We start from the raw sequence: 21,215 nt of genomic DNA, 5'->3' as shown, positions 1-21,215 counted from the left end.
AGAGAGAAAGCAGAAAAAAAGAAAGAAAAAACAAAATCAACCTTAAATTAATTTTGTTTTTTTAGGGTGACTCTTCAAACAGGATTAGAACTGAAGTATTTGACAAACATTGACAAGTAAATGATCCACAACTTAACATGTTTTAACAGATAAAAATAGCAGTGAATAGAGATTAATGCAAAAAAAAAAAAGATCTATTCTATGAGAAGTGAATGTGTCCCTTTGACTGTTACATAAGACATGTTCAGATAGGCTTGATTGTCTTAGCACTTTTTACTGCTGCTAAAGTGGAGTTAGAATAAATAAATTCAAGTGTATTTAAACTTTAAACTGGGAAATTGACATTTTGTAAGCTTCAAAGACAAACTATTGAGATTGAGAGTGGTTTTGCTTGATTTAGTGGATGTGCCCCAAACAGAAATGTGTTTTATGGAAGGGAAAGTGTCGTAAAAAGTTCATTTACGTTATTGTGAAATGCTCTATAGACTATTTCGCTGAAATTAGCTAATTTCGACATTATGACGATTAAAAATAAAGGAAACTAGCATATTAGCATCGAAGCGGGACTTGAGTTCACACTTTGTTAGCTCTAGTTTCACCATGTCGTTTCTAGTGGACAAACAGGAACAAGTTCTCGCTCTGGTTAAAAAAAGACGGGAAAAAAAACCCTTAACCGGCAGACGGTTCAGCTGGGTGTGCCGACAGCAGATGCGGAGTGTTTATGTGTCCTCTCGCTAGCTAAGTACAACAAACCCAGAAACTTTTCCCTAGCATTCGAACGGTTTGGGGGGAGTTTCTGCGCCTAAATAAACTCAATACCATCCCCTTTATCACGTGCAAAGTAGCCGCCGAGGTTACCTTTGATAACATTGCTGTAAATCGTTGGTTTGAACTCCTGTCGCGCTCGCTGGTCGAAGTCATCGCCGTGGATGATTCGCATTTGTTTGAGGAAAGTCGACTTGCCGCTCTCGCCAGCGCCGAGCAGCAGGATCTTTACCAGCCGCTTGACGTACTTTTTCTCCCGGGAGAGATTTTCGTCGATTTCCTTAGACTTTCTTGTTTGCTTCTTTAACTCGACGCAATTAAAAGAGCAGACGGGTAGGCAACGGGTCGGCAGGGAGTCCACCATATTCGCACAAACTTCATCGATGCTTATTTGATGCTCGCTCACGAGGCGCGCGTACTCGACCAAGCCCCTTCCCTGAACTCAGTAAGTGCTGCTGAATAACCGTTTTTTTTACAGTACTCTCCTATACAAATCACAACTAAGTCAGTGCTGAGCTGTTTCATATATAGAAAAGGGATTTACCTTATTGATACTGTTTATACATAAAGTTAGGTTTTGCACTGTGATGCCACTTCACTTGTAGTTGGAAAATTACTCACCACAGCGGTTTACATTGAGTAATTTTTAAAGCAATTAAGCTAATTGAAACCTTAAATCATAAAGTTTTAAAAGCCAGTTAGTTTCGTTTCCATATACAAAAACTAAAACAGCGTTAAATCCAAACATACTGGAATTTACAGCTGACACAATGTCGCCCTCTGTGGGTTTCAATTTTCTACCGAGTCAGACATTTTCTCTATGAGAAAAAGCTGCACTCTGATTGGCTGTTTCCTTTCACGCTTTAGATTTGATGCCTTCAAGGACGGTCGGATTTACAACAGTTTCTGAACGAATGCGAAAAAATGAGGGGTCGTCTTCAACTCTGTGGCAAAAATGAATAAAAACTCTTTACTCAAAAGTCCAGACCTTGTACGTGAATTTTTTTGGAATGGTTTATACTTACAAAAACTTAGATATCTAAATTACGTTATTTTTTCTGAAAACCATTTGGTTTCCATTAAAATATATAGCACATTTGCCTATTTTATGTATTTTTAATCGTAAAATAATATCATTAAGTTTTGTAAAAACAATTATGTATCTGAGTCTAAGTCACGTTGCTGTAAGAAATAAAATAAAACAAATCCGTAACTTCTTTCAACGGATTCCTGAATGAGACCATGAAAGCAGCATCACCATCGATTATTGCGATTCCCTTCGAGCATCCCCACATAACACCGGGCTCGCGGGAGACAGCGGTGTTATTGTATGTTTCAGGGAGCCGAGCGTCAACAACATGACCATTAAAAATGCTCTCCGGGATCATGGACAGAGGTACCGACCACGGATGGCTTGCCTCAAAAAGGTAGGTTATAAAACATTGAAAAAAAATCACAGCAGTGCTCTGCCTCCTAAGACGCATACATGTATGACAAAAAATATTTGTGACAGCATTTGGCGTAAGTGTCGGTGCTTATATTAGATGAGTCCTGGTTTGCTACTTTAATATTTTAACATTATACTTATACTGTGCAATTCCTCATAAACAAATTATAAAAGCTGCTCTGTTTAAGTGATGCATTTATAGCTTGATGTTGTTTTGATGTTTAAAAAAAGCATTGAAAAATAGGCATAACAAAAGTAATACCAGATCAAAACCCTTTTATTTTTGTGTGTTATCCAGTGTGCAAGTGTTGTATTAACCTTTGCACATTGATAAGGTCATTTAGTTTAATAGGCATTAAGTCTGGATCAGTATAAGTGCTCCCATCTATACTAAGCAGCTGCTGGTTAATCCAAGCATTGCACATTTTACACAATATTCTCATCTTGTTACCGAAATGCTGACGATTTGTCATCTCACATTTCAAATTCACTTGAGACAGGGCTTTGTGTCTCTCAGATGTAATAATTAGCAGCACATAAGTGACAAATGAAATAATTCGAGCTAATTTCTTTGTATTGATTGATGATGGCAGATACAGAAATGACAATAACACACTCCAGGAAAATTTGTAGCAAGCTCATCCCTTCAAAAACTTTGACATGTGGTCCATGAAAGCACACTTTGGTCTGGCTCAGCCAGGGCTTTATAGCCTCTCCAGGATGACTTCAAAGTAGAAAGCCACTTCAAACAGCCCAGAGAGTCAACTGAGGACACTATTGCTTCCTCACACACTATTTATTTTATTTTATTTTGCATTGGCACACGGGATATTTTGCTTTCTGTTAGAATTTATGACTTGTGGATAATCTTACTGTGTGATCAGGTATTATAATGATGCTGTTTACATGGGAGGGAGGAAGAGGAGGGGGTGACTCACTGCAAACTGCCCACGCAAGCTAAAGAAAAGCTGTGAGATCAGGGGATACCATGTCACCTCTCAGCAATTTCTGATGCAAAATGATGCTCTATACTAAACTCAGAACTGTTACATTTGTGGATCAACCACAGCAAACTGATTGTTGACAGATTTATATTTAGAGATTAGCAACTCTTTCAGTTTTTACTGAACAGAAACTAGATATTTGGTGATGCTTTAGCAGCTTAAGTTCAGTATTATGATGATTATTGTTATTATCTCTCAAAATAAATGTTATACCGGAGAGTGAGCTCATTATGAAATCTGAATTCCCAATCCAATCATCTTCTGATCTGTTGTACAAGCATTCCCAATGGGCTTTTAATTATAATCATACCGTTTTTATCCAAAATAAAAATAAAATCCTGTTTAGGTTTCTGCAGAGTGGCAGTACTTTATTAAAAACTCACATCTGAGTTGTGGGCAGGACTGGTGGCATGAAGGACGCCTGCCCCTACTTCGTGACATCTATCTGCTCACACTTTCTCCCGATAGCTTGCAGCCCCTCACAAACCCCAAGCTAACCTTAGCGGTGCGACAAAAACGGCGAGCAGTATCGGAGCTATCCAGCCGTACAGTTCTGACCTCTGTTGAGGAAAACAAAGATGTGCATGGATCTAGTTGTCTACAAGTGGATGCATCAGAATGGAGCAAAGCAGGGAGCTTTTGGCTTGCCATAGTAACTTCTACTTCACACCTTCAATGGTTTTCAAACAGTATTTTCTCCTGATTCACAACAATTTAAAAAGAAAAATACTCAGAAAGGTAATTTTAAGCTTTACTTTCTTAGCATATGTCCTGAATCATGACAAAAGTGCCACAAGAACATGTCAAAAACACCAACAACACATTTTTCATTAGCGTGGGTCTTTAACGAAACCCTGATTCCCTCCCCCCCCATCTTCATTGGTCCGAGATGCTGTTGTCAAAGCAACTTGTTGGCGGGGTGACCTCTCTCCTCCTCTTTCACCATTCTCCTATTCCTTCACAGGCGGAGAAGATGCTGCTGGAAATGCAGGATCCCTGCACTGGAGTCAAGTCGCAGCCTCAGAGGCTGGTCATAACGACTATACCGCATGCTATCACCGGTAAGGAGGAGGCAGTCAACGGGCAAAAACAAACGCACGTGTCATGCATGATTTATTCCGACGCTGATTTGGTGATTGCGCCTGCAAATTTTCATGGGAGGGCACAAGTGCGAAGGGCTCAAACTCGAGATCTACAGATTTTATCTCCATGACAACCCCCACAGTCTCAGACTTGGGCTGAAGGGAAGAAAAGTAGAAGGCAAAGAAGGAGGAGGATGATTGAGGTGGTGAGAGGCAACAACCACAGACAGAAACAAAAGGGATTAGAAGAGTCGATGGCGCAATAGCAGAATAGAAAATACATGTTTCCTACATAATTCCTTTCCTCTACATGAGGACTTTGTAACATCTTCCACCTCCTCTTTTGTCTCAGCCTCTCCTCCCACAAACTATTTGATTTTTCAAACCAAAAACACAGGCTAAAAATACATCCCTCCTACTGATGTGTCTTTGTCTCTTCAGGGGAAGACATAATTGCTTGGTTAGCAGACAGATTGCAAATTGACACACAAGGTGAGAGTTTCAGGAGGTTGCTTTTAAAACTTTATTTCTGCAGAGTGCTTCCCAATTACCCCAGCAACCGTTAAAAACGTGTGCATTTCTCTTTTTAGAGGCCAAGAATTTGGGTTCTATGTTGGTGGCGTTAGGATACATCTACCCTCTACAAGACCACAAACGCTTGTTGATCAAACCAGATGCATCCCTGTATCGTTTTCAGGTAAAAGAGACAGAACAGAAAAGAAGTGTTTGCGCTAAATCTCATTTAAAATGTGAATGCAGGTTTCAGAGATTTGTAGAAAAGAGACGATCATTTTTTGATCTATTGTATAGGAGTTTCCATTAGTCTTTAATTACGATTATGCCGCTTTTATGCAAAAGACCTGTAGTTTTCTAGGACGGCAGAATATCATTAGAAATTCACCTTTGAGTTGTGGAAGGGACTGTTTGTGGGGAGAAACCCCGCCCCCTCTTCCCCTCCCAGTTGCTGGGAGCTCAGAGCACGTAGCTTGTGGCCCACCCCAACGTAAGTTGTACGTCACAAATGAGCTCTTTTACAAACTGCATTTTTTTTGTCTGTTTTAGATTCAGAACAATTTGAATAAAGAAATAATCAGAAATGCAATTTTGAGCTGAATCTTCTTTATCTTCCATCATCAGAAAACAAGAAAATGTTAAAAACACAGTTTTCACTGGAGTGGGTCTTTAAAGGAGCAAACCTGCACTACAGGTTCGGAAATATTGGCTGCCTACTTTAGAGTTTTTCCGTTCACTGCAAATGTTCTCATTGCACACATTTTATTCAAAATACCCATCCATTAATCATACTTCAACGTTTCTAAAAGTCAGATTTGTAATGGATTATGATTTTAATTCTTTAGTAAACTTCTGCAGCAATTTAATATTCCATCTTTGATTTGGTGCATTGCAGCCTTAAAGACCCATTCCAATGAAAGTTTTTGGTGTTTTTAACACGTTTTTTCATGATTTTTGCACATAGATATGATAATTTAGGATTAAAACAGCATTTCTGAGGCCAAAGTTTCCCTGCTCTGATGACTTCTGCCACGCTGCACAAGGACATAGTTCTTTGATTACATAATCATGATTAAAATGATTAAAATCTGGAAAAACTTCTACAATCGATACAAATATGATCTGAGGGGAACTTTAACTACTTGTTATTGAAGCAGTCAGAAATACGGATTTTTGTAAAACAAGTCAAAGAAAAACAATAGAATTGTAATGTTTTTTTTTCCCTTAGCCTATGTCCGTCTATCGAATCAAATCCATTAAATTTGTTTTGCTTGCTTTTTCAAACTCTAGTTAATGGACAAAAGTAATTGGAGCAAATATTGACCCTGTTTTCGGTTGTTTCAGACTCCATATTTCTGGCCCACACAGCTGTGGCCTGTTGAGGATACAGATTATGGTGAGCAGGATGACATTTTTGCCTGCATTTTGTCTTGTTCTACCAACAATCCCTGAACGGCCTTCTACTCGTTTTCCCTCTGAAGCGATTTATCTTGCAAAAAGAAACATAAGAAAGAAGGGAATCCTGGAGCTGCACGAGCAGGTAAACAGATTTCTCTGACAAAGACCAGGGAATCATTTGTTATCATTTACAGAGGTGGCATCTCACGTTTTCAGGAGCAGTACAACCGCCTTCACAAGTGGATGAATCATAAATGGGATTTTATAGTGATGCAAGCCAAGGAGCAGTACAGGTGGGTGTGTGAGAAACTTGGTGATGTCACTCGGTTTGTAGGTGCATATGGTGTTACAATCGCGTTTGTTTGTTTGTGTTTAGAGCTGCAAAAGAGAGGAAGAAACCGGACCGAGTGGTGTTTGACTGTCAGGAGAGAGCATACTGGGTAGTTCACAGGCCTCCGGTAAAAAAAACCTCACAACTCAAACATTTATGTTTCTTTAGAAAATATGAAATTTCTGCAATATCAATACCTATTTTAGCTCCTATTTTTATACGTTTTACACATGTTAACTAGTGACCATATTTACATTGTTGATGCCAGCCTGAAAACCCACTGTACGGCACCTCCAAACATCCCAGGGCATCTCATTACCTCTACCCATGATGCCTCATTATGATTATATGTCCAGGCAGAGGAAAAGGGCACGGCTGAACTGATTAATATTTCACACTGCATGGGAGAATGCTGGGCTGTGTCGTGTGCAAGGAGACTGTTGTGTCGTGATGCAGAGTTTCAGACTGATCAAAGAGGTCCATGCTTTTGTTTGACACAATAAGATCAGTAAAAAATGTGTTAAATTTCGATGCATTATTCTAAATACTTGAAAAATGTGTAATTAAGTCGTCTCACTCTCAGGAGGCATCCGACAAACCACATGTGCAGACAGTGCTACAGTTTTCTCAGCTTTTGTTCTAATGAAGCTGAAATGAATCTGCTTTTTGTGTGTTTGCACTTCAGGCCCCTGAATACAAACGCTTACTCGAAGTTTTAGTTACAGGGTGACAGTGAGTTTAAGAAAAGACATTGTAAATAAGTTTTTCCTACATAATACTTCATGGCTGCTTAGTTTGATTGAAGGTCCGTGCACATTAAAAGCATTCAAATATTTAAGTTGCAAGCGGCATTGGATGGCTCACAGGCTCTACCCGCCCCTGCCTTCACCGGCTCCCCCCTTCTGGCCTGCGCTCACTGGCTGAGCACGCACCCCACTCTCCCCTCTGTCCCTGCTATCCTGGTTTAATGTAACATGAATGGAAAAAAAACAAAAAACTTTTTTTTTTGTTTTTTATCCATAGCAATCACGTTTATGTTTTGGTCACTTGGGGGTGACGAACAAATCAATGTAATTTTTATATGAATCGGCAAAAGTAAACTGTCGGATTTTCTTTGGCAACTGTGTTTTTTTGTTAACCACACACACATTTATGATATATATATATTACATTTTCACATTTTTTCACACACAAAAAAAAAGAGAGCAAACACCATATTTGCAAGCTTGTCATTACTATTGCCGTTTAAAATGTACAACTTGTAAATCCAACATTTTTCTCTAGTAGCCTCCCGATGGCGCTGGAGGAGTTAGGACGCGGTAGATTGAAATCGCAAGAAGGAGTTCTCCATATTTGATTTTGACTCTAGAAACCGTCGAAAGACAACCCAAAGCTTTGAATGAGAGGGGAATAAAGTGTAATTGTTCATTCTCTGATAGAAACATTCTGTTCTAAAAAAGCCCCCACAGAAAAGGTCATCTGATTGTTTATAGGTTAGTGGCGGTTGTGGTCATGTGACCCACTGGTTTATGGTGGAGTGACTCATTGCGAGTTCTTCAGCTCTGTGCTTGTTGTCATCTCGGCAGGATATGACACTATTAAAAAAAGGGGAATTTTTCTATAAACAGGCTTGTTGAAGGACAACCATAAATGTTTTATAGAGCTTCTGTTATCAATGAATCAAACACCCATTTTTTTTTTCTTTTTACTTTTTTTTTATTAAAAAGAAAAAAGACAGCACCTATATTGAAATGTATCACAGTCAGACTTTTAATAGTTTTAACATTAGCCACAGAGGAAAAAAAATGTTTTTTTTCAATTTTATGACCAATTAATATTGCATTGATCGCAGTTTCTTTTAGGTCTCTTGATCTATTTATTGGTGAAGGCAGGATCATCCTTTCCTTACCATTAAAAATGTGCAAAAACACAGAACAAAAATGTACAACAATTGTCACGACAAACCCAAAAGGGTTTTGTAGAGTTGGTTGTTCACTGGTGCACAATCTGAAATCAAAACATGACTTTAGTCATAAAAAAATCAAAATGTGGCAGTCTGTTGTAAAGTTTTACCATTTATTGCTAATATAGATATGGATTGGCTTACTGGTAATCAGTTACCAGCCCCCTGTTGGTTAATTAGTGGCCTGCACTGGCTCCAGCTATTTAAACAATATTCATTGAACTTTGTAGAAACAGCATGGAAAAAAACGTACAGCTTGTATTCTAAAAAGAACGTATAAATATGTTTCACAGGGTAAAGGATGGACAGACAGAGACCAAGATATTAAGCAGATAACATGTTCATATTAAGTTGTAGCCACAGGCATTTTAATGAAGATGTTTTCACCCCCCTGAGAGGTCAGAATGAATTACACTTCCACACACAGAAGTTAAGAAAGCATTCAAATATTTTACCTGACAAAACAGATCTGCTCACCTAAAATATGCACGCTCCAGTAGTCTCTTAATTTGTCATCTTTGTGTCAAAGTGTCTGCCTTAAACAGTCTAATTACCTGAAAGGTGTGAGTCCCATTCAGCTCGGGTGACTAATCTCCTTGTGTGCGCGGCTGAAAAAACTGACACACGATGTACAGCATCAAAGGGCATTGGGGTAATTAGTGCTCTGGAAAACACACATTGCCTAATTGTCGTTTTGTGTGGGACTGTAGCCGGGGACGGTGAGCGCCATGGACTATGGGCTGGAGCGACAAGCAGATCCCAATGCAGAGGAGGTAATGGGTGAGTATCTGCATGACCTGTATGAACATAATTCCTGTCAATCGGCTTATGTTCATTAAGAAGCTTCAAAGGATGAATGCAGTACTTCTAAAGTGTCTTTTTTTCTTTTGTCTTTTCTCCTCTCTTGCAGGCGTATCCTCTTTAGAGTTTATTCTACAACTAAATGTTTTCTGAAAATTCTAACCTGAAAACTGAAATATAAAAATTTAACTAATGTATATATTTTCTCCCTTCAGACAAAAACCCCTGACCACTATGAGAGAATTGTAAGTCAGTTTTAGAGTTTTGTTTGATTTTTTTTTAAAGTCAACTTGTCATTGAATCCTTTTAGAAGCTGTTTTTCTCTGTTTATGCTTTGTGCAGATGATCTTTACCCAACAGTCAATCATGAGGCCCAGAGTGAAGTCATCTGTGTCCATTGGCGCGTAAGAAAGTCCATTATTTACCTTTTTTTTAAATATTCCACGGTAAAAGGCTATCTATGGAAGCTTAACTGTTTTCACTTTAATTTTCCATACATATATGACTATTCATTGTTTATAAATGCCGTAAAACTGTGATTGGTCTAGAACAGGGGTCACCAACCCTGTGCCCGCAGGCGCCAGTGCGCCCGTGAGCAACCCTTGTGGCGCCCGCAGGGAATGCACCCAAAAAAATCTTTTTTTTTTTTTATTGAAGAAAATATTCAACAAACAACCACGGCATGTCTGTCAATGACAACAATATCAATTCTGAGATAAAGGTAGACAAAGAAAACCCAAATATGTAAACAAATATAACTTAAAAAATAATCACTAAAAGTAAGGGTCTATTACAAAAGTTTAAATAGATCAAATAAATTACACAATTTCTGGACATTCTTATGATTCATGTAATGTAAAGATTTTGAGAATAGGTTGAGGTGGTTGAGTAATCCATTAATGTGAGGATTAATATTCCTGTCTGTTTTTATTTACATTTATGTTTAAAAAGTTAAAATTAAGTTAAAGTTTTAAAGGTTTAAAAGTTTAGCTTTAGTGTGTTCAATAAATATTTATCTTGTTCGGCTGCAACCTAAAGTCTGTTTTGAAATTAGGCTCCCTCTGCAACTGAGTTTGACCCCCCCCCCCCCCCCCCCCCCCCCCCCTGTATTACGAGTCTAGAAAATTCATGCATGTTTTTGTGTGTAAAATGAGCAAATAAAAATAGGGCACTCAAAAGGAAGTCCTCAAATTGTGTTGTTTTTTTTTTTTGGGGGGGGGGGGGGGGGGGGGGGGGGGGGGCTAGGAGGTTTTTAGTGGCGCCCTTCATACCACTTGGTGCCCATGAAATAGCCCTCGGTCTCAAAAAGGTTGGTGAACCCTGGTCTAGAATTTGCTAACTCTAATTGCAGCATTGAAGATTTGTCTCAAAACAGCAAAGGCTTTGTGTTTTTCTTTCATAACCTGGTGTGCAAAGGCACATACACCCCATTTAATGAGATGAAGCAGATTACCATAATATGAAAAGTATGTGGTAACTACTTCTTAAGAATGTATGAATGTAAGAATGGACCACATTTTAAGCATTCTGAGTAAATACAAGAATTTTATTGCCAACGTCATGCATGCATTTGAAACACTAACATATTTTTTGTCAAATTTTAGTTTTTCTTTTTAAAATGCAGGTTGTCAAAATGACTACAAATGTATTTGTTAATCCACTGTACAGAGATTACAGAGAGGAAACAAATACTTCAAATCAAGTTTTATTTTTTAAGTTCCTGACAAAGACCCACGCAAAGTCAATGATGTAAATTTTAGTTGTTGTGTTTCTGATGAGGTTATTTTATACAAAATAAATTGTAATGTTCTGTAAATTTTGCCTTTACCTGCTTTGAAATTATATTAGGTTGATAGTTTAACTATCTATTAGGGGTCTATATAATGTAGAGGTGACACTATATAAGATTGCTTCTTCCCATTATGTTTCAAGCAATAAATCCATTTGACTTTAGCTAATAATCCTGCTTAATTAATTTAATGTGACCTAAGTTTCTATTAAATGCATTATTGCAGAAATGTAACTACACAGTTATTTCTTCCTACATTAACATAAGTTTTTTTGTATTTTTTTTAAAACCAATGCATTTCATTATTTCTGTAATGAGCTGTGGGAATTTCTGTTGCATTGTCTGCAATCAACGCTTGAAATAACTTCAAGTCAAATCAATTTAAAAGCATGTGTGCTGAGACTGGCCATAATTTATTCCAGCATAAATTATTTGCAGTTTAATCCAAAATTTATGGATCATTAGTTCGCATATGTTGAAGTTTTCTATCATCTTAACCATGATGGCTGAGATTTTCTCCAAGTAGCAAACAGGTTAAACTTCTCATAATTAGACTGTTGAATTGATCACATTTGAAGTTTTTAAAGCTTATTTCTCTAAGATGGTTGCTGTGTTTGAGATCAGTTCCATCAAAACGTCTTTCAATTCTCCAAATGAACTGATCATGATTTGCTCTTCCAATGTCAGATGTTTTTCATGTTGTGCTCTGACAGAGACGTATATCTCTTCAACTAAGAAGAAAGTTTAAGCGATTTAAAAAAGTTAATGAAAGAAAACAGATTTTAAGAAGTAGAAAAGATATGATTTAAAGTTCTACTTGGCTGACAATTTAAAACATGATTTAGATCAAAACACTTGTAAGAGATTCAACCTTTCTAATGGCTAAAAGTGGAAAGTGACTTATTGAAATGTGCGATAAAATAAACATGTTTCACAACAGAAGTTTAAAAATATTGTTATGCTGGACAGGAGTTAGAAGATGTGATTGAACAGATAAGCCAAAAACACCAAGAATAATCTAAAAACACTAAAAAATGATCTATTTATGCTTTCAGTAAATGTCTTTTAAATTCTGACGTAAAGTGTTAAAACTCAGAAATGCTATATCATGTCTAAAAACAAGATATTTGCAGCAGAAGGTTTAGAACACAGCCCTGCGGAGCCCCTTTTCTGAGTGTGAGAGTGCAGAGAGTTTGCTGAGGCTGTTGATCCCACATGCAGATGTGAAGGGGATTTCCAGCAGGTTCAACACTTAATTATTGACTTAGTTCTCTGACAAAAATTATATTTTGTCACTTTTTAGAATTGAAAATATATTTTCTGAATATTTTTTCAAGTTTGACTGTTGAAAAATAAAATCCCATCAAACTAGTCGGATTTTCAAAGTAAATAATGCAACATTATAGTTATAGAGTTATTTAGTCCATGAAACAAAGTCTCCTTATAATGAGAAAATTGCATATTAGAGAATTTCTAACTATGTTTACTTCTCCCTCTTTTTTTCAGATTGGTAAAGTATTGTGCTACGTATACAGGTCACGATCCCTTCCTCTCTAGATCTCTCCCAAGTAACCCCTGGCTCACTGACGACACCACATTCTGGAATCTCAACATGCCTAAGTGAGGCTTCTCATTTAAACATTTACTGCACAAATGTTGGACTGCAATTTAAAATGATACGTGTTGAATCAGTTCGCTGGACTTCTGATACTGTGGTGGTTTGCATGTGTGTCAGTGTGGAAATACCTACAAAGATGCGTGTGGAGAGGTGGACCTTCAACTTTAGCGAGCTGCTCGCAGACCCACGAGGACGAGATGATTTCAGACTCTTCCTTAAGAAGGAGTTTAGTGGTACAGTAGTTTAATCAAACCATAAACTAATACATCTTTTTTTTAATGAACTGCAACATTTGGTCTTTTTGTAAACTTTATTTTCACTTTATTTTAATCTTTCTCATGACTGGAATTCTTTTAGGTGAGAACTTGGCATTCTGGGAAAGTTGTGAGGATCTGAAGTGGGGCACTGCAGCTACAATGAAGGAGAAGGCAGAACAGATTTACAAGTAAACATTTTAATTATGATATTGATTTAAAAAGAACTAAGAAAATGCATGATTTCCATGAAATCCATTTGTGAATATAGGTTTAGTTCTTTAAAGAGAATTTTCTTGTTTTTTTCTGGTTTCTAAGAACTGTCAATTGTTTTCATACCAAAAGAATTTGGAAACTACTTGAAATATTCTGACAGTTTGTATGTAAAATTTTGCTTGAGTGGTGGGAAGTTTAGATTTTGTCATCTTAAACTTTTGGCCAAGCTAAAATGACTTAAAATATTTGGATGTTAAATCTTTTTGAATCATTTTAGGACATTCCTGGCACGTGGAGCTCCACGGTGGATCAACATTGATGGGAAGACCATGGAGATCACCGTGAAGGGGCTCAAACACCCACACAGATATGTTCTGGATGCAGCACAAACTCATATCTACATGCTCATGAAGAAGGTCAGTGAAGCACCAGAGACGAGAGAAAAGTGGACAAGTATTCTCCCACAGCTCAAATTATTTCTTGTGTTTGGGTTATGTGGGTTTTGTAATTAAAATAATAAACAGGGTGTTCTTGAAACATTAAGTTTCATCCCATTAGAGATTCTAAAACTGAAACTTTTTGTGTACTATCCTTTTTGACTCTAGAACTGTCTTCATTCCTTATCAGTATTTTTCCATCATATTTCTGGTAAATTTACCTCAGGTTTTGGTCCATGTTAGCATGATAACATCATCTAGCTCCTGTAGATTTGTTGGCTGCACATCTACAGTGTACCTCCACATCGCAGAGATGCCGAATACTCTGATCTTGTGACTCTTCAGGCCTAATCAGGATAGAAATAAAATCTTTGAGACACTTTTATTAATTCTGTATTTGTAAATTACCATCAGTTGGTGGGTAAACAGTTGGATGGGCATGTTGACTTCAGAGATGTTATGAATAATAAAAAAAAACAATAAAAATCAAAGTTCTTAACACCAGGATGTAGACAAGTTTATTTCAATGTCACATCTGACTTTTTACCATGGGAGTCAATGGGGAATAGCTCACTGCTGAGACATTTGTTACCTCTAGGTTTGGACTGCTGGTCTTGCTCAAGTTTCACAGCTGTACTGATGTGTCACTATCAGCTGTTTGTGATGGCTGTGGGTTGGTGGACAAACTTTTCAGGTCTATCCATCGATTGTATACGAGAACTGGACTGAGTAATCCCTCCCCTCTAGCGTTCCAAACAGGATGAACCCGCCGGCTCTGAGAAGCCGAAAGCCCATGAATTTCTATAGAGGAATAAACAGCTAGTACTCAGTCATTTCTTTGTCAGAATAACCATTCTTGCTCTGATCCCTTTTTTGTTTCAACTTATACAAGTTATAAACTGGTCCCAAAAAAAGTATAGAAACACAATCAATATGAATAAAGTTTAGCCTCATATACAAAAGGGGTTTATCCATATATGCACCTTGTGTGTCATAAGATTTATAGACCCCTGTTGTAACAGTAAAATCTGTCCAACACAAGAGGCCTTCAGCGTTTTTCTGTTTGCTCAGCTGTTGGACAGCACAAATAAAAAAAGAAAAAAAAAGAAATTATAAACTGACCAATCAGATGACTCTATAAATGCATGTGGTCTCGCGTCAAATGTTCAAAAGGTTTGATTGGCAGATTCTCCTGAGCCCGCTTTAGTGGAAGGGGTATGAACATCCAAAAAGCCCACTCCTGACTGGGGAGAGTGGTTGCTATTGAAAAGTTGACTCAGACCGACTCGAACCAATGCTTACTGACGTTGTCTAGTTCCAACATGGCGGCGTCTGTACTGCGGAAAAATAGTAATTGAATGGACTTCATTGGTTGGAGCCGGAATAAGTCTTTTTCCATAAATGACATCCCACTCACTGGTCCAGTTTGCTATGAAGTCAATAGCTCTATGTAGGTGACCCCGTCCCCCTCCATCTGTTTTTTGGTCTTTAGAGGAGTGTGGGGGGCCAGAAATGATGTAACATGAAAGTAATCAAAACAGAAGCTCAAATGTTGGAAGTTAAAAAAAGCCACGGAAAACAAACACATTAAACTGAGATGAGAAGATATACACACTCTCAGCCACTTGGGACGCTCTTCTCTAAGGACCACAACAAGTTGGAGGGAAGTGTGGTCTCTTGGAAAGACCTAACAGGTTTTTCCAGCACGCCACAGCCATCACAAACAGCAAGATGGTTATGAAACCTTCTGAAGTAGACGGCAGGCCAGTGGTTAAACCATTTCATGATTAAATTCATCTTTATCTTTACATTTGTCTAACAAAAAAAAACCTTTTCCCGCCCATTTGGCACCAACAATATATTCTTTTAAATTGACCAAAATCTTCTTTTTTCTTTTTTGTTGTAAATCCCTTTTTCCCAAACCCCTTTCATGAAACTGCATTATGTTTTTTTAGGACTCATATGGCCGTTATCTAAAATCTCCAGTGTTTAAGGACACGGTGAAAAAAGCCATTTGTCCTGATGAGCACAGGTTCAGGTTAGAATCCGACGTCACACTACAATTAACATACTGCCTATCTACAACAACTGCATGCATGTCTCCTCTTTTTGTTCATTTATTGTTGGCGTAATTCTCTCCTTCCTTCTCAGTGTGTCCCAGCTGGAGCAGAACGCCAGGAACAGACGGCCCAGTCTCAGCCCCATCATCATACGGCAGCAGGAGCAGGAGCAGAAGGCCAAGATGGCTGCCAATGCCCCCGTTGACATCACACAGGTCATGAGCAAACTCAGCAAGCAGGGCAAGGAGGTGCCGCCTCGTCCTCCAAACAAATGAACAAGAACACATTACGCGCAGAAAGGATCAGGATTTACCACTTTTGGAACTTTTTCTTAACCTTTTGGCCTATTTCCTTTTCATAAAGTAGTTTGAAGCTAGAACAATTTCTTTTAATTGTTTATTAATTGGTTAAAGCTTTACAAAAATTTTTGAGACTAGTCGTAATGTTGAAAGGTAAGGTTTAAATATTAACTAGTGCTTTTAAAATTAGTGTTAGACATGCACAACTTGCTTTAAATGTTTAGAAATATTTATTTGGTTTATTAAATCAAATCAAAGTTACAACAAAATGCAATTATTTCTTTTGTTGTATATAAAGTTTTAAAAAGTTTGAATAAAAATATCCAAATTTATACGATTTTTATTAGATTTTTTTTTCACACAACAATTGAACCTAAATTTAAAGCTTCAGAGATGCGGCACCGTGCTGGTTGTGCTGGTTAATGAAGAGAGGCAGACGGGTTTACGTGCACTTCAAGTCTGCTCCATTGATTTTCATAAAAACTGTAAATGTTTGTTTGTTTCTTTATGAAGTGTGTGTTATTCTCATCTCAGCTGCTGTCTGTGTTTTTCTTTGTCATCCCTCATACTTTAATAAATGATCAAAAACAAACGTCTTCATGTTTTTCTGTTTGTGTTTACTTGTGTCTTGGTTTTTGTTACACATTGAGTCTTTTAAGTGTGAAAAATATGTATTTTTTTATTTATTTTGCCTATTATACTATCCAAGTAATGTGTGTCAGTTTGTGTGTATTTGTTATTGCATGTTAGGTAAGTAATAGGAATTTTTGGGTGCATTTTAAAATGTATTTCTTACAAATGTATGCAGACAATTTCACTTTTACAGTTTAAACTTTTAATCTTTTATCTCAAAATCCTTTGTGGATTATGTTTCATGAATGGACATGAGAGATTTTTCTTCTTAAATAAGGTAAAAAGGAAAAAACAAAATGAAAATCTACATGTTAGAAATACCAATAGATTTCATTGTTCAACTTGTTTTTAAATAATTGCTTTTGCAGAAACCTTTTATCAAAAAAAAATTCAAAGCACTAAAATAAAAAGATGTTGTAATTTTTTAGAAATTTTATTTTGATGGGATCATATTTTCTGCAACAAAAATGTAACAAAAACATACAAAATAAGTATTTTTCTGAGACGCCTGTTGTGACCTAAAATTTCTTCAAAAATCAATAGCATGAACTTGGCCCATGTTTTCTAACCTGTAGTTCATCATCATTCCACTAGGGGCAGTAGAACGGCGTTTTTCTGTTCATTTCAAAATGGCTGCTACCGCAAAATCTCAAAAACACTTTTGGCAGTTTTTCTGATTTTCAATTTTAAAAATTTGAGTGGTGAAAATAACTCATCTGTTGTTTTTGTTTTTGAAATCGCTATACTGAAAGACAAAAAAAAATGTTTGTATTAATTATTTATAAAACATTTCACCATGTTAAAAATGTGTGGATCAAATTTGAGACAGCGGGTAGAGAAGGTTCCTTTCTGACACTTGTTAATATTTTTGCTTCTTACGCTATCGTTTTGAGAAAACATAACAAATTACCCAATATATTACAACTGATAATATTTATATGTCACAACAATTGATATTGCGAAATGTTTTTGTGGATTTAATAAAGGGTTTAAAAACCAAATATTTTAAAAATACATCTTTGATGCATTGCAATAAAAAGTGCTTTATCCACTATTGTAACCTAAAAAACTCAATTTTAAGATTTTAAAACTTAAATTTAAGATGCTAATTGAATAGATATTTTACTTATTAAGGTTTACAATTATTTTTTGAAACTTTAAAAACAAGTTTTTTACTAACTTTAACAAACAGGTTAAGGCATATTTCCCCCTTTCCAATGTAATGAAAACAGCAGGTGATCTTCGTTTTTATTTTTAGGTCAGGGTCACATAACTATCCTGGTTTGTCATCCAACCTGCACCGTGTTGATGATATGATCTTTTTTATCAGATTATTTCTCTCATAGTGGTCACCTTTTACTTCCCCATTCTCATGGGCGAAGATTGATTTCCTGATTTCTGACCTCCACATCTGTCAATGTCAAAACACTTTAAATTTGAATAAAATACAATATCAGCAGCAGTTATTCTAAGTGATCACTCTATTAATAATGCACATTTTAAAGTTACACCAACAGGTTTCTTCTAATCAGAAAAAAATTGTGTAAAAACTGTATACAATAATTCATGGTTTTTCCTCTTGTATGTTTTCTTCTTTTAGATTTAATGTAATTACCCACAATTCCATATCACCTGAACAGATGTTTAGTTGTTAAATAGTCATATTCTTGTATCCTAAAAAGTATGTCAAGTTACTTTGAGAGCTTCCTGTCATTATTATTTGGATGACCTCTGACTTATGTGTCTTGCCTCTTGATCTTGCAGCTGTGCCGCTTCACCACCCCTCTTCCCCACCTTGCTGTGTACTCTGGTATCACCGACACCCCTTTAGCCAACACGTCGCCCCCTCTCCCCTTCCTGACCCGTTCCCCGGCCTGTCCATCCCCCATTAGCGTGGCTTTAGACAACACCTCCGCCTCTGAGCGCCGGCCAGAGACCAGTGATGGAGATGGAGACAGAAACTCTGAGGCCCCGGCCCCTGCAGGGGGAAAGTCTCGAGTGGCCTTGTCTCTGCGCCGCCTGTTGAAGCGCGGCTGCAGCCCTTCAGCCATGTTTGCAAGCTTGTCGCCTAAATGTCATGCAGCTGCAGGGACGAGCAGCCGCATTCAGCCAATCACCCCTGATGAACCCAGCCAGGCTCCCTCCAGGAATATTGGCAAGTATGTCACAAAAAACACCTTTAACTGTCACTTTGAAGTCCTGATTTCCTTATTTCATTGGATTTGGACATATTTGTTAAATAAATTAACCTTTTATTTTGGTAAATACCCCACTAAAAATTAAAAAGCACGGGCAAATATGTTATTTTTCTCTCAATGTTAATATAATTCCCTTTTATGCTCATGAAACAAATAAAAAAGAGATTAAATTATTAAAAATACTGTGTTAATGATATTGAACAATACAAGAGTATCCACAATTTAAATAGGTCTAATCATTTATGATTTTATTTTATAAAATTAATTTGAATCCAAAGTATTACTAACAAACGTGTGACCAAATAATCTATTTAACAAAGCTCTTCTAAAAAATGTCCACATTAAAATATTCAATTTTGTTATTTCAAACTCAAAAATAGACATGGGTGTCACACTAATTTATACTTTAACCCTTTAAAAAATAGAATTCTTGAATGTTTATTACCCCTAAATATAAATAACATTAATAATTTGTATAACAGTGATGATTAGATGACAACTTTTGGGATCATCAATGATTAAAATTGATTTATTTAAAATTGTTTGTCGTGGAACTGAAATATTTCATAGAAGCAATCAAATTAATCATGTACAAACTTTTTATTCAAGTGAATACATTTCATTTATTTTAATTAAATATTTTTCTTGAATTGATATGTAATTTTTATTTAATTTATTTAATGTAGAATATTATTTTTATGTTGAAACTAAAAAGCAACAGAGTTACTCTTTTACTTTGAATATAAATTCATGTTTATCTTCTAGCAACATTTAGTACGTCTGAATAAACCCATAGTGTTGGTAAAAAATATTTTAATTGTCATTCCATTTAATTTAACATTTTATTTTTTGAAACTAGCTTAGTTTTTTGTTAGATTAGTATAGAACACATGTTTTTTTTTCTCTCTTTCAGAAGACAAACTACTGTAAATGATGACCATTTCATTTCTAAAATTGGAGGATTCCTTAAACACTGAAACAAAAAAAAGAAAAAGAAAAAATAATTTTATTTAACCCTTGTGCTATCCTAGGCACTTTAACATTGGGAGTTGGGTCATCTAGACCCACTAGACAGTGCACTGAACCTTTTTTCTTCAATGATTTGTGATCTTTCCACCTTCATCCACCTTTGTCATGGTAGGGAGAACACGTCAATGTGCATCTTGACCCCATAGGATAGCACAAGGGTTACAAATTTAAATTGACTCATGACTAGAGATGTCCAATACTGACTTTAATTCTACAAAATGTTTGCAGTTTTTTCCAGATCAGGGTAGATATTCCTCCGGAGTGCCGGATCTACCCCATCGAGTCAGAGGACGAAGAGGAGGACAACAGGCCTCCCTCTGGAAGGCTAATGCGGCCTGAGGAGATCATCTGCCCCTGGGAGAGCCTCACTCCTCAGAATGGAAAGCAGAGCTAACATGCTGAGTTTACGCAGATGGAACACAGCGGGGCGCTAACATGTAACATAACATACCAAACAACGTGTGGAATGACTCACAGCTCTCACTTTGGTTCAAAAGGGTGCAAGAAATCACACATTTGCTTTTTTAAGTCCTGCACATCTGTTCGCCTGTTGCAGAATTATACTTCAGTTTTTTCCCCTGTATTTGTAAAACCAATCAATTTCTTAAAAATGGTCAAACTTTGTTTACTTTTTTTACCAGAGACAGGGAAAAGAAGAAAGAATTACGCTGTTTTTGCCGACTTGAACTCCACATCTGTCTGAAGGTTTGGTTTGGATGAGGGTCACTAAAAGTGCAAAACAGGGTTGAATAAAGCTCAGGTGCTTTCACATTTGAAACTGTAGCCTTTCTGTGAAAACCTCACTCTGTTTCTATTCAGATATGGTAGCTCATCTGCAGCCTTAATCAGCTGACGTTTCAAAAAGGTGCCCAAGCTAATGAGATGTGATGACAAACGCGATAAATGCAAAGAGAAAAGTAAGGACGGGGTTCTTTTTGAGTAAATTCTACCACAATTTAAGATTGTTTCAAACCAAAGCACACATGAAATCACAGATATGGCTGTTTGATATCTTGTATATCTGTATATGAACTAAAGCGGATAAGTGTTCTTGTGCCGTAGACTTAGATGCCTCCTCGTCACTGATCTTACCTCTCAAATGACTGAATAAATGCCTTTTTGGAAAGAGGAGAGCTCTTGAGCAGCTTTAGATACACACTATTATTACTGCGGTGACATTTTGTACTTGTAGCTGTTGTTTACTTTGCACTGCTCACATTGAGGTGTTGCTGTTTCCCCTCACTGGTCCCTCCTAAGTGACAGAATGTATTACCATGTTTACAGATGCAAAAATGTGATTAACACCGTAACTTTTCTGTATTTGAAATGTACAGTCTATGGCTTATGTCAAGTGCCTCAGTAAAAAGTGTCTTTATAA

General features: G+C 36.9%; 2 protein-coding genes across 6 annotated transcripts in view; one reads left to right on the top strand and one right to left on the bottom strand.

The window, feature by feature from the left end:
- Positions 1 to 1,129, bottom strand: part of LOC101175626 (guanine nucleotide-binding protein subunit alpha-13-like) — a 13,861-nt gene extending 12,732 nt beyond the window's left edge. For both annotated transcript variants that reach the window (XM_023949492.2, XM_078937635.1), the window contains exon 1: positions 859 to 1,129. In XM_023949492.2, the coding sequence (XP_023805260.1) occupies positions 859 to 1,129 (271 nt within the window). The remainder of the gene's footprint in view (positions 1 to 858) is intronic.
- LOC101158822 (regulator of G protein signaling 9) lies at positions 1,071 to 21,215 on the top strand. Of its 4 annotated transcripts, XM_078937629.1 has the most exons (20): positions 1,071 to 1,210; positions 2,105 to 2,192; positions 4,181 to 4,277; positions 4,740 to 4,790; positions 4,889 to 4,995; positions 6,156 to 6,207; positions 6,293 to 6,351; positions 6,426 to 6,502; positions 6,586 to 6,667; positions 9,214 to 9,276; positions 9,520 to 9,549; positions 9,647 to 9,708; positions 12,600 to 12,713; positions 12,829 to 12,944; positions 13,069 to 13,156; positions 13,459 to 13,597; positions 15,574 to 15,656; positions 15,770 to 15,893; positions 18,375 to 18,769; positions 20,066 to 21,215. In XM_078937629.1, exons 2-20 carry the CDS (start codon positions 2,124 to 2,126, stop codon positions 20,229 to 20,231), a joined length of 1,974 nt encoding a protein of 657 aa, XP_078793755.1. In that variant the 5' UTR covers positions 1,071 to 1,210; positions 2,105 to 2,123; the 3' UTR covers positions 20,232 to 21,215. The 4 variants fall into 4 exon arrangements, with proteins under 4 accessions (XP_078793755.1, XP_078793758.1, XP_004085223.1 ...); XM_004085175.5 differs by lacking the exon at positions 1,071 to 1,210 and having other exon boundaries at positions 1,694 to 2,192; XM_078937631.1 differs by lacking the exon at positions 1,071 to 1,210 and having other exon boundaries at positions 1,694 to 2,192; positions 18,375 to 18,765; positions 20,066 to 20,309.

Source organism: Oryzias latipes, chromosome 19 (assembly GCF_053564925.1).
Source record: "Oryzias latipes strain Hd-rR chromosome 19, Olatipes_Hd-rR_3.1".
NCBI lineage: Eukaryota > Metazoa > Chordata > Actinopteri > Beloniformes > Adrianichthyidae > Oryzias > Oryzias latipes.
This window is presented reverse-complemented; position numbering and strand designations above follow the sequence as displayed.

Coding starts and splice junctions, on each gene's coding strand:
- LOC101158822 (XM_078937629.1), top strand. CDS start 2,124: ATGACCATTAAAAATGCTCTCCGGGATCATGGACAGAGGTACCGACCA. Junction 4,996..6,155: donor CATCCCTGTATCGTTTTCAG/GTAAAAGAGACA, acceptor CGGTTGTTTCAG/ACTCCATATTTCTGGCCCAC. Junction 13,598..15,573: donor TCTACATGCTCATGAAGAAG/GTCAGTGAAGCA, acceptor ATGTTTTTTTAG/GACTCATATGGCCGTTATCT.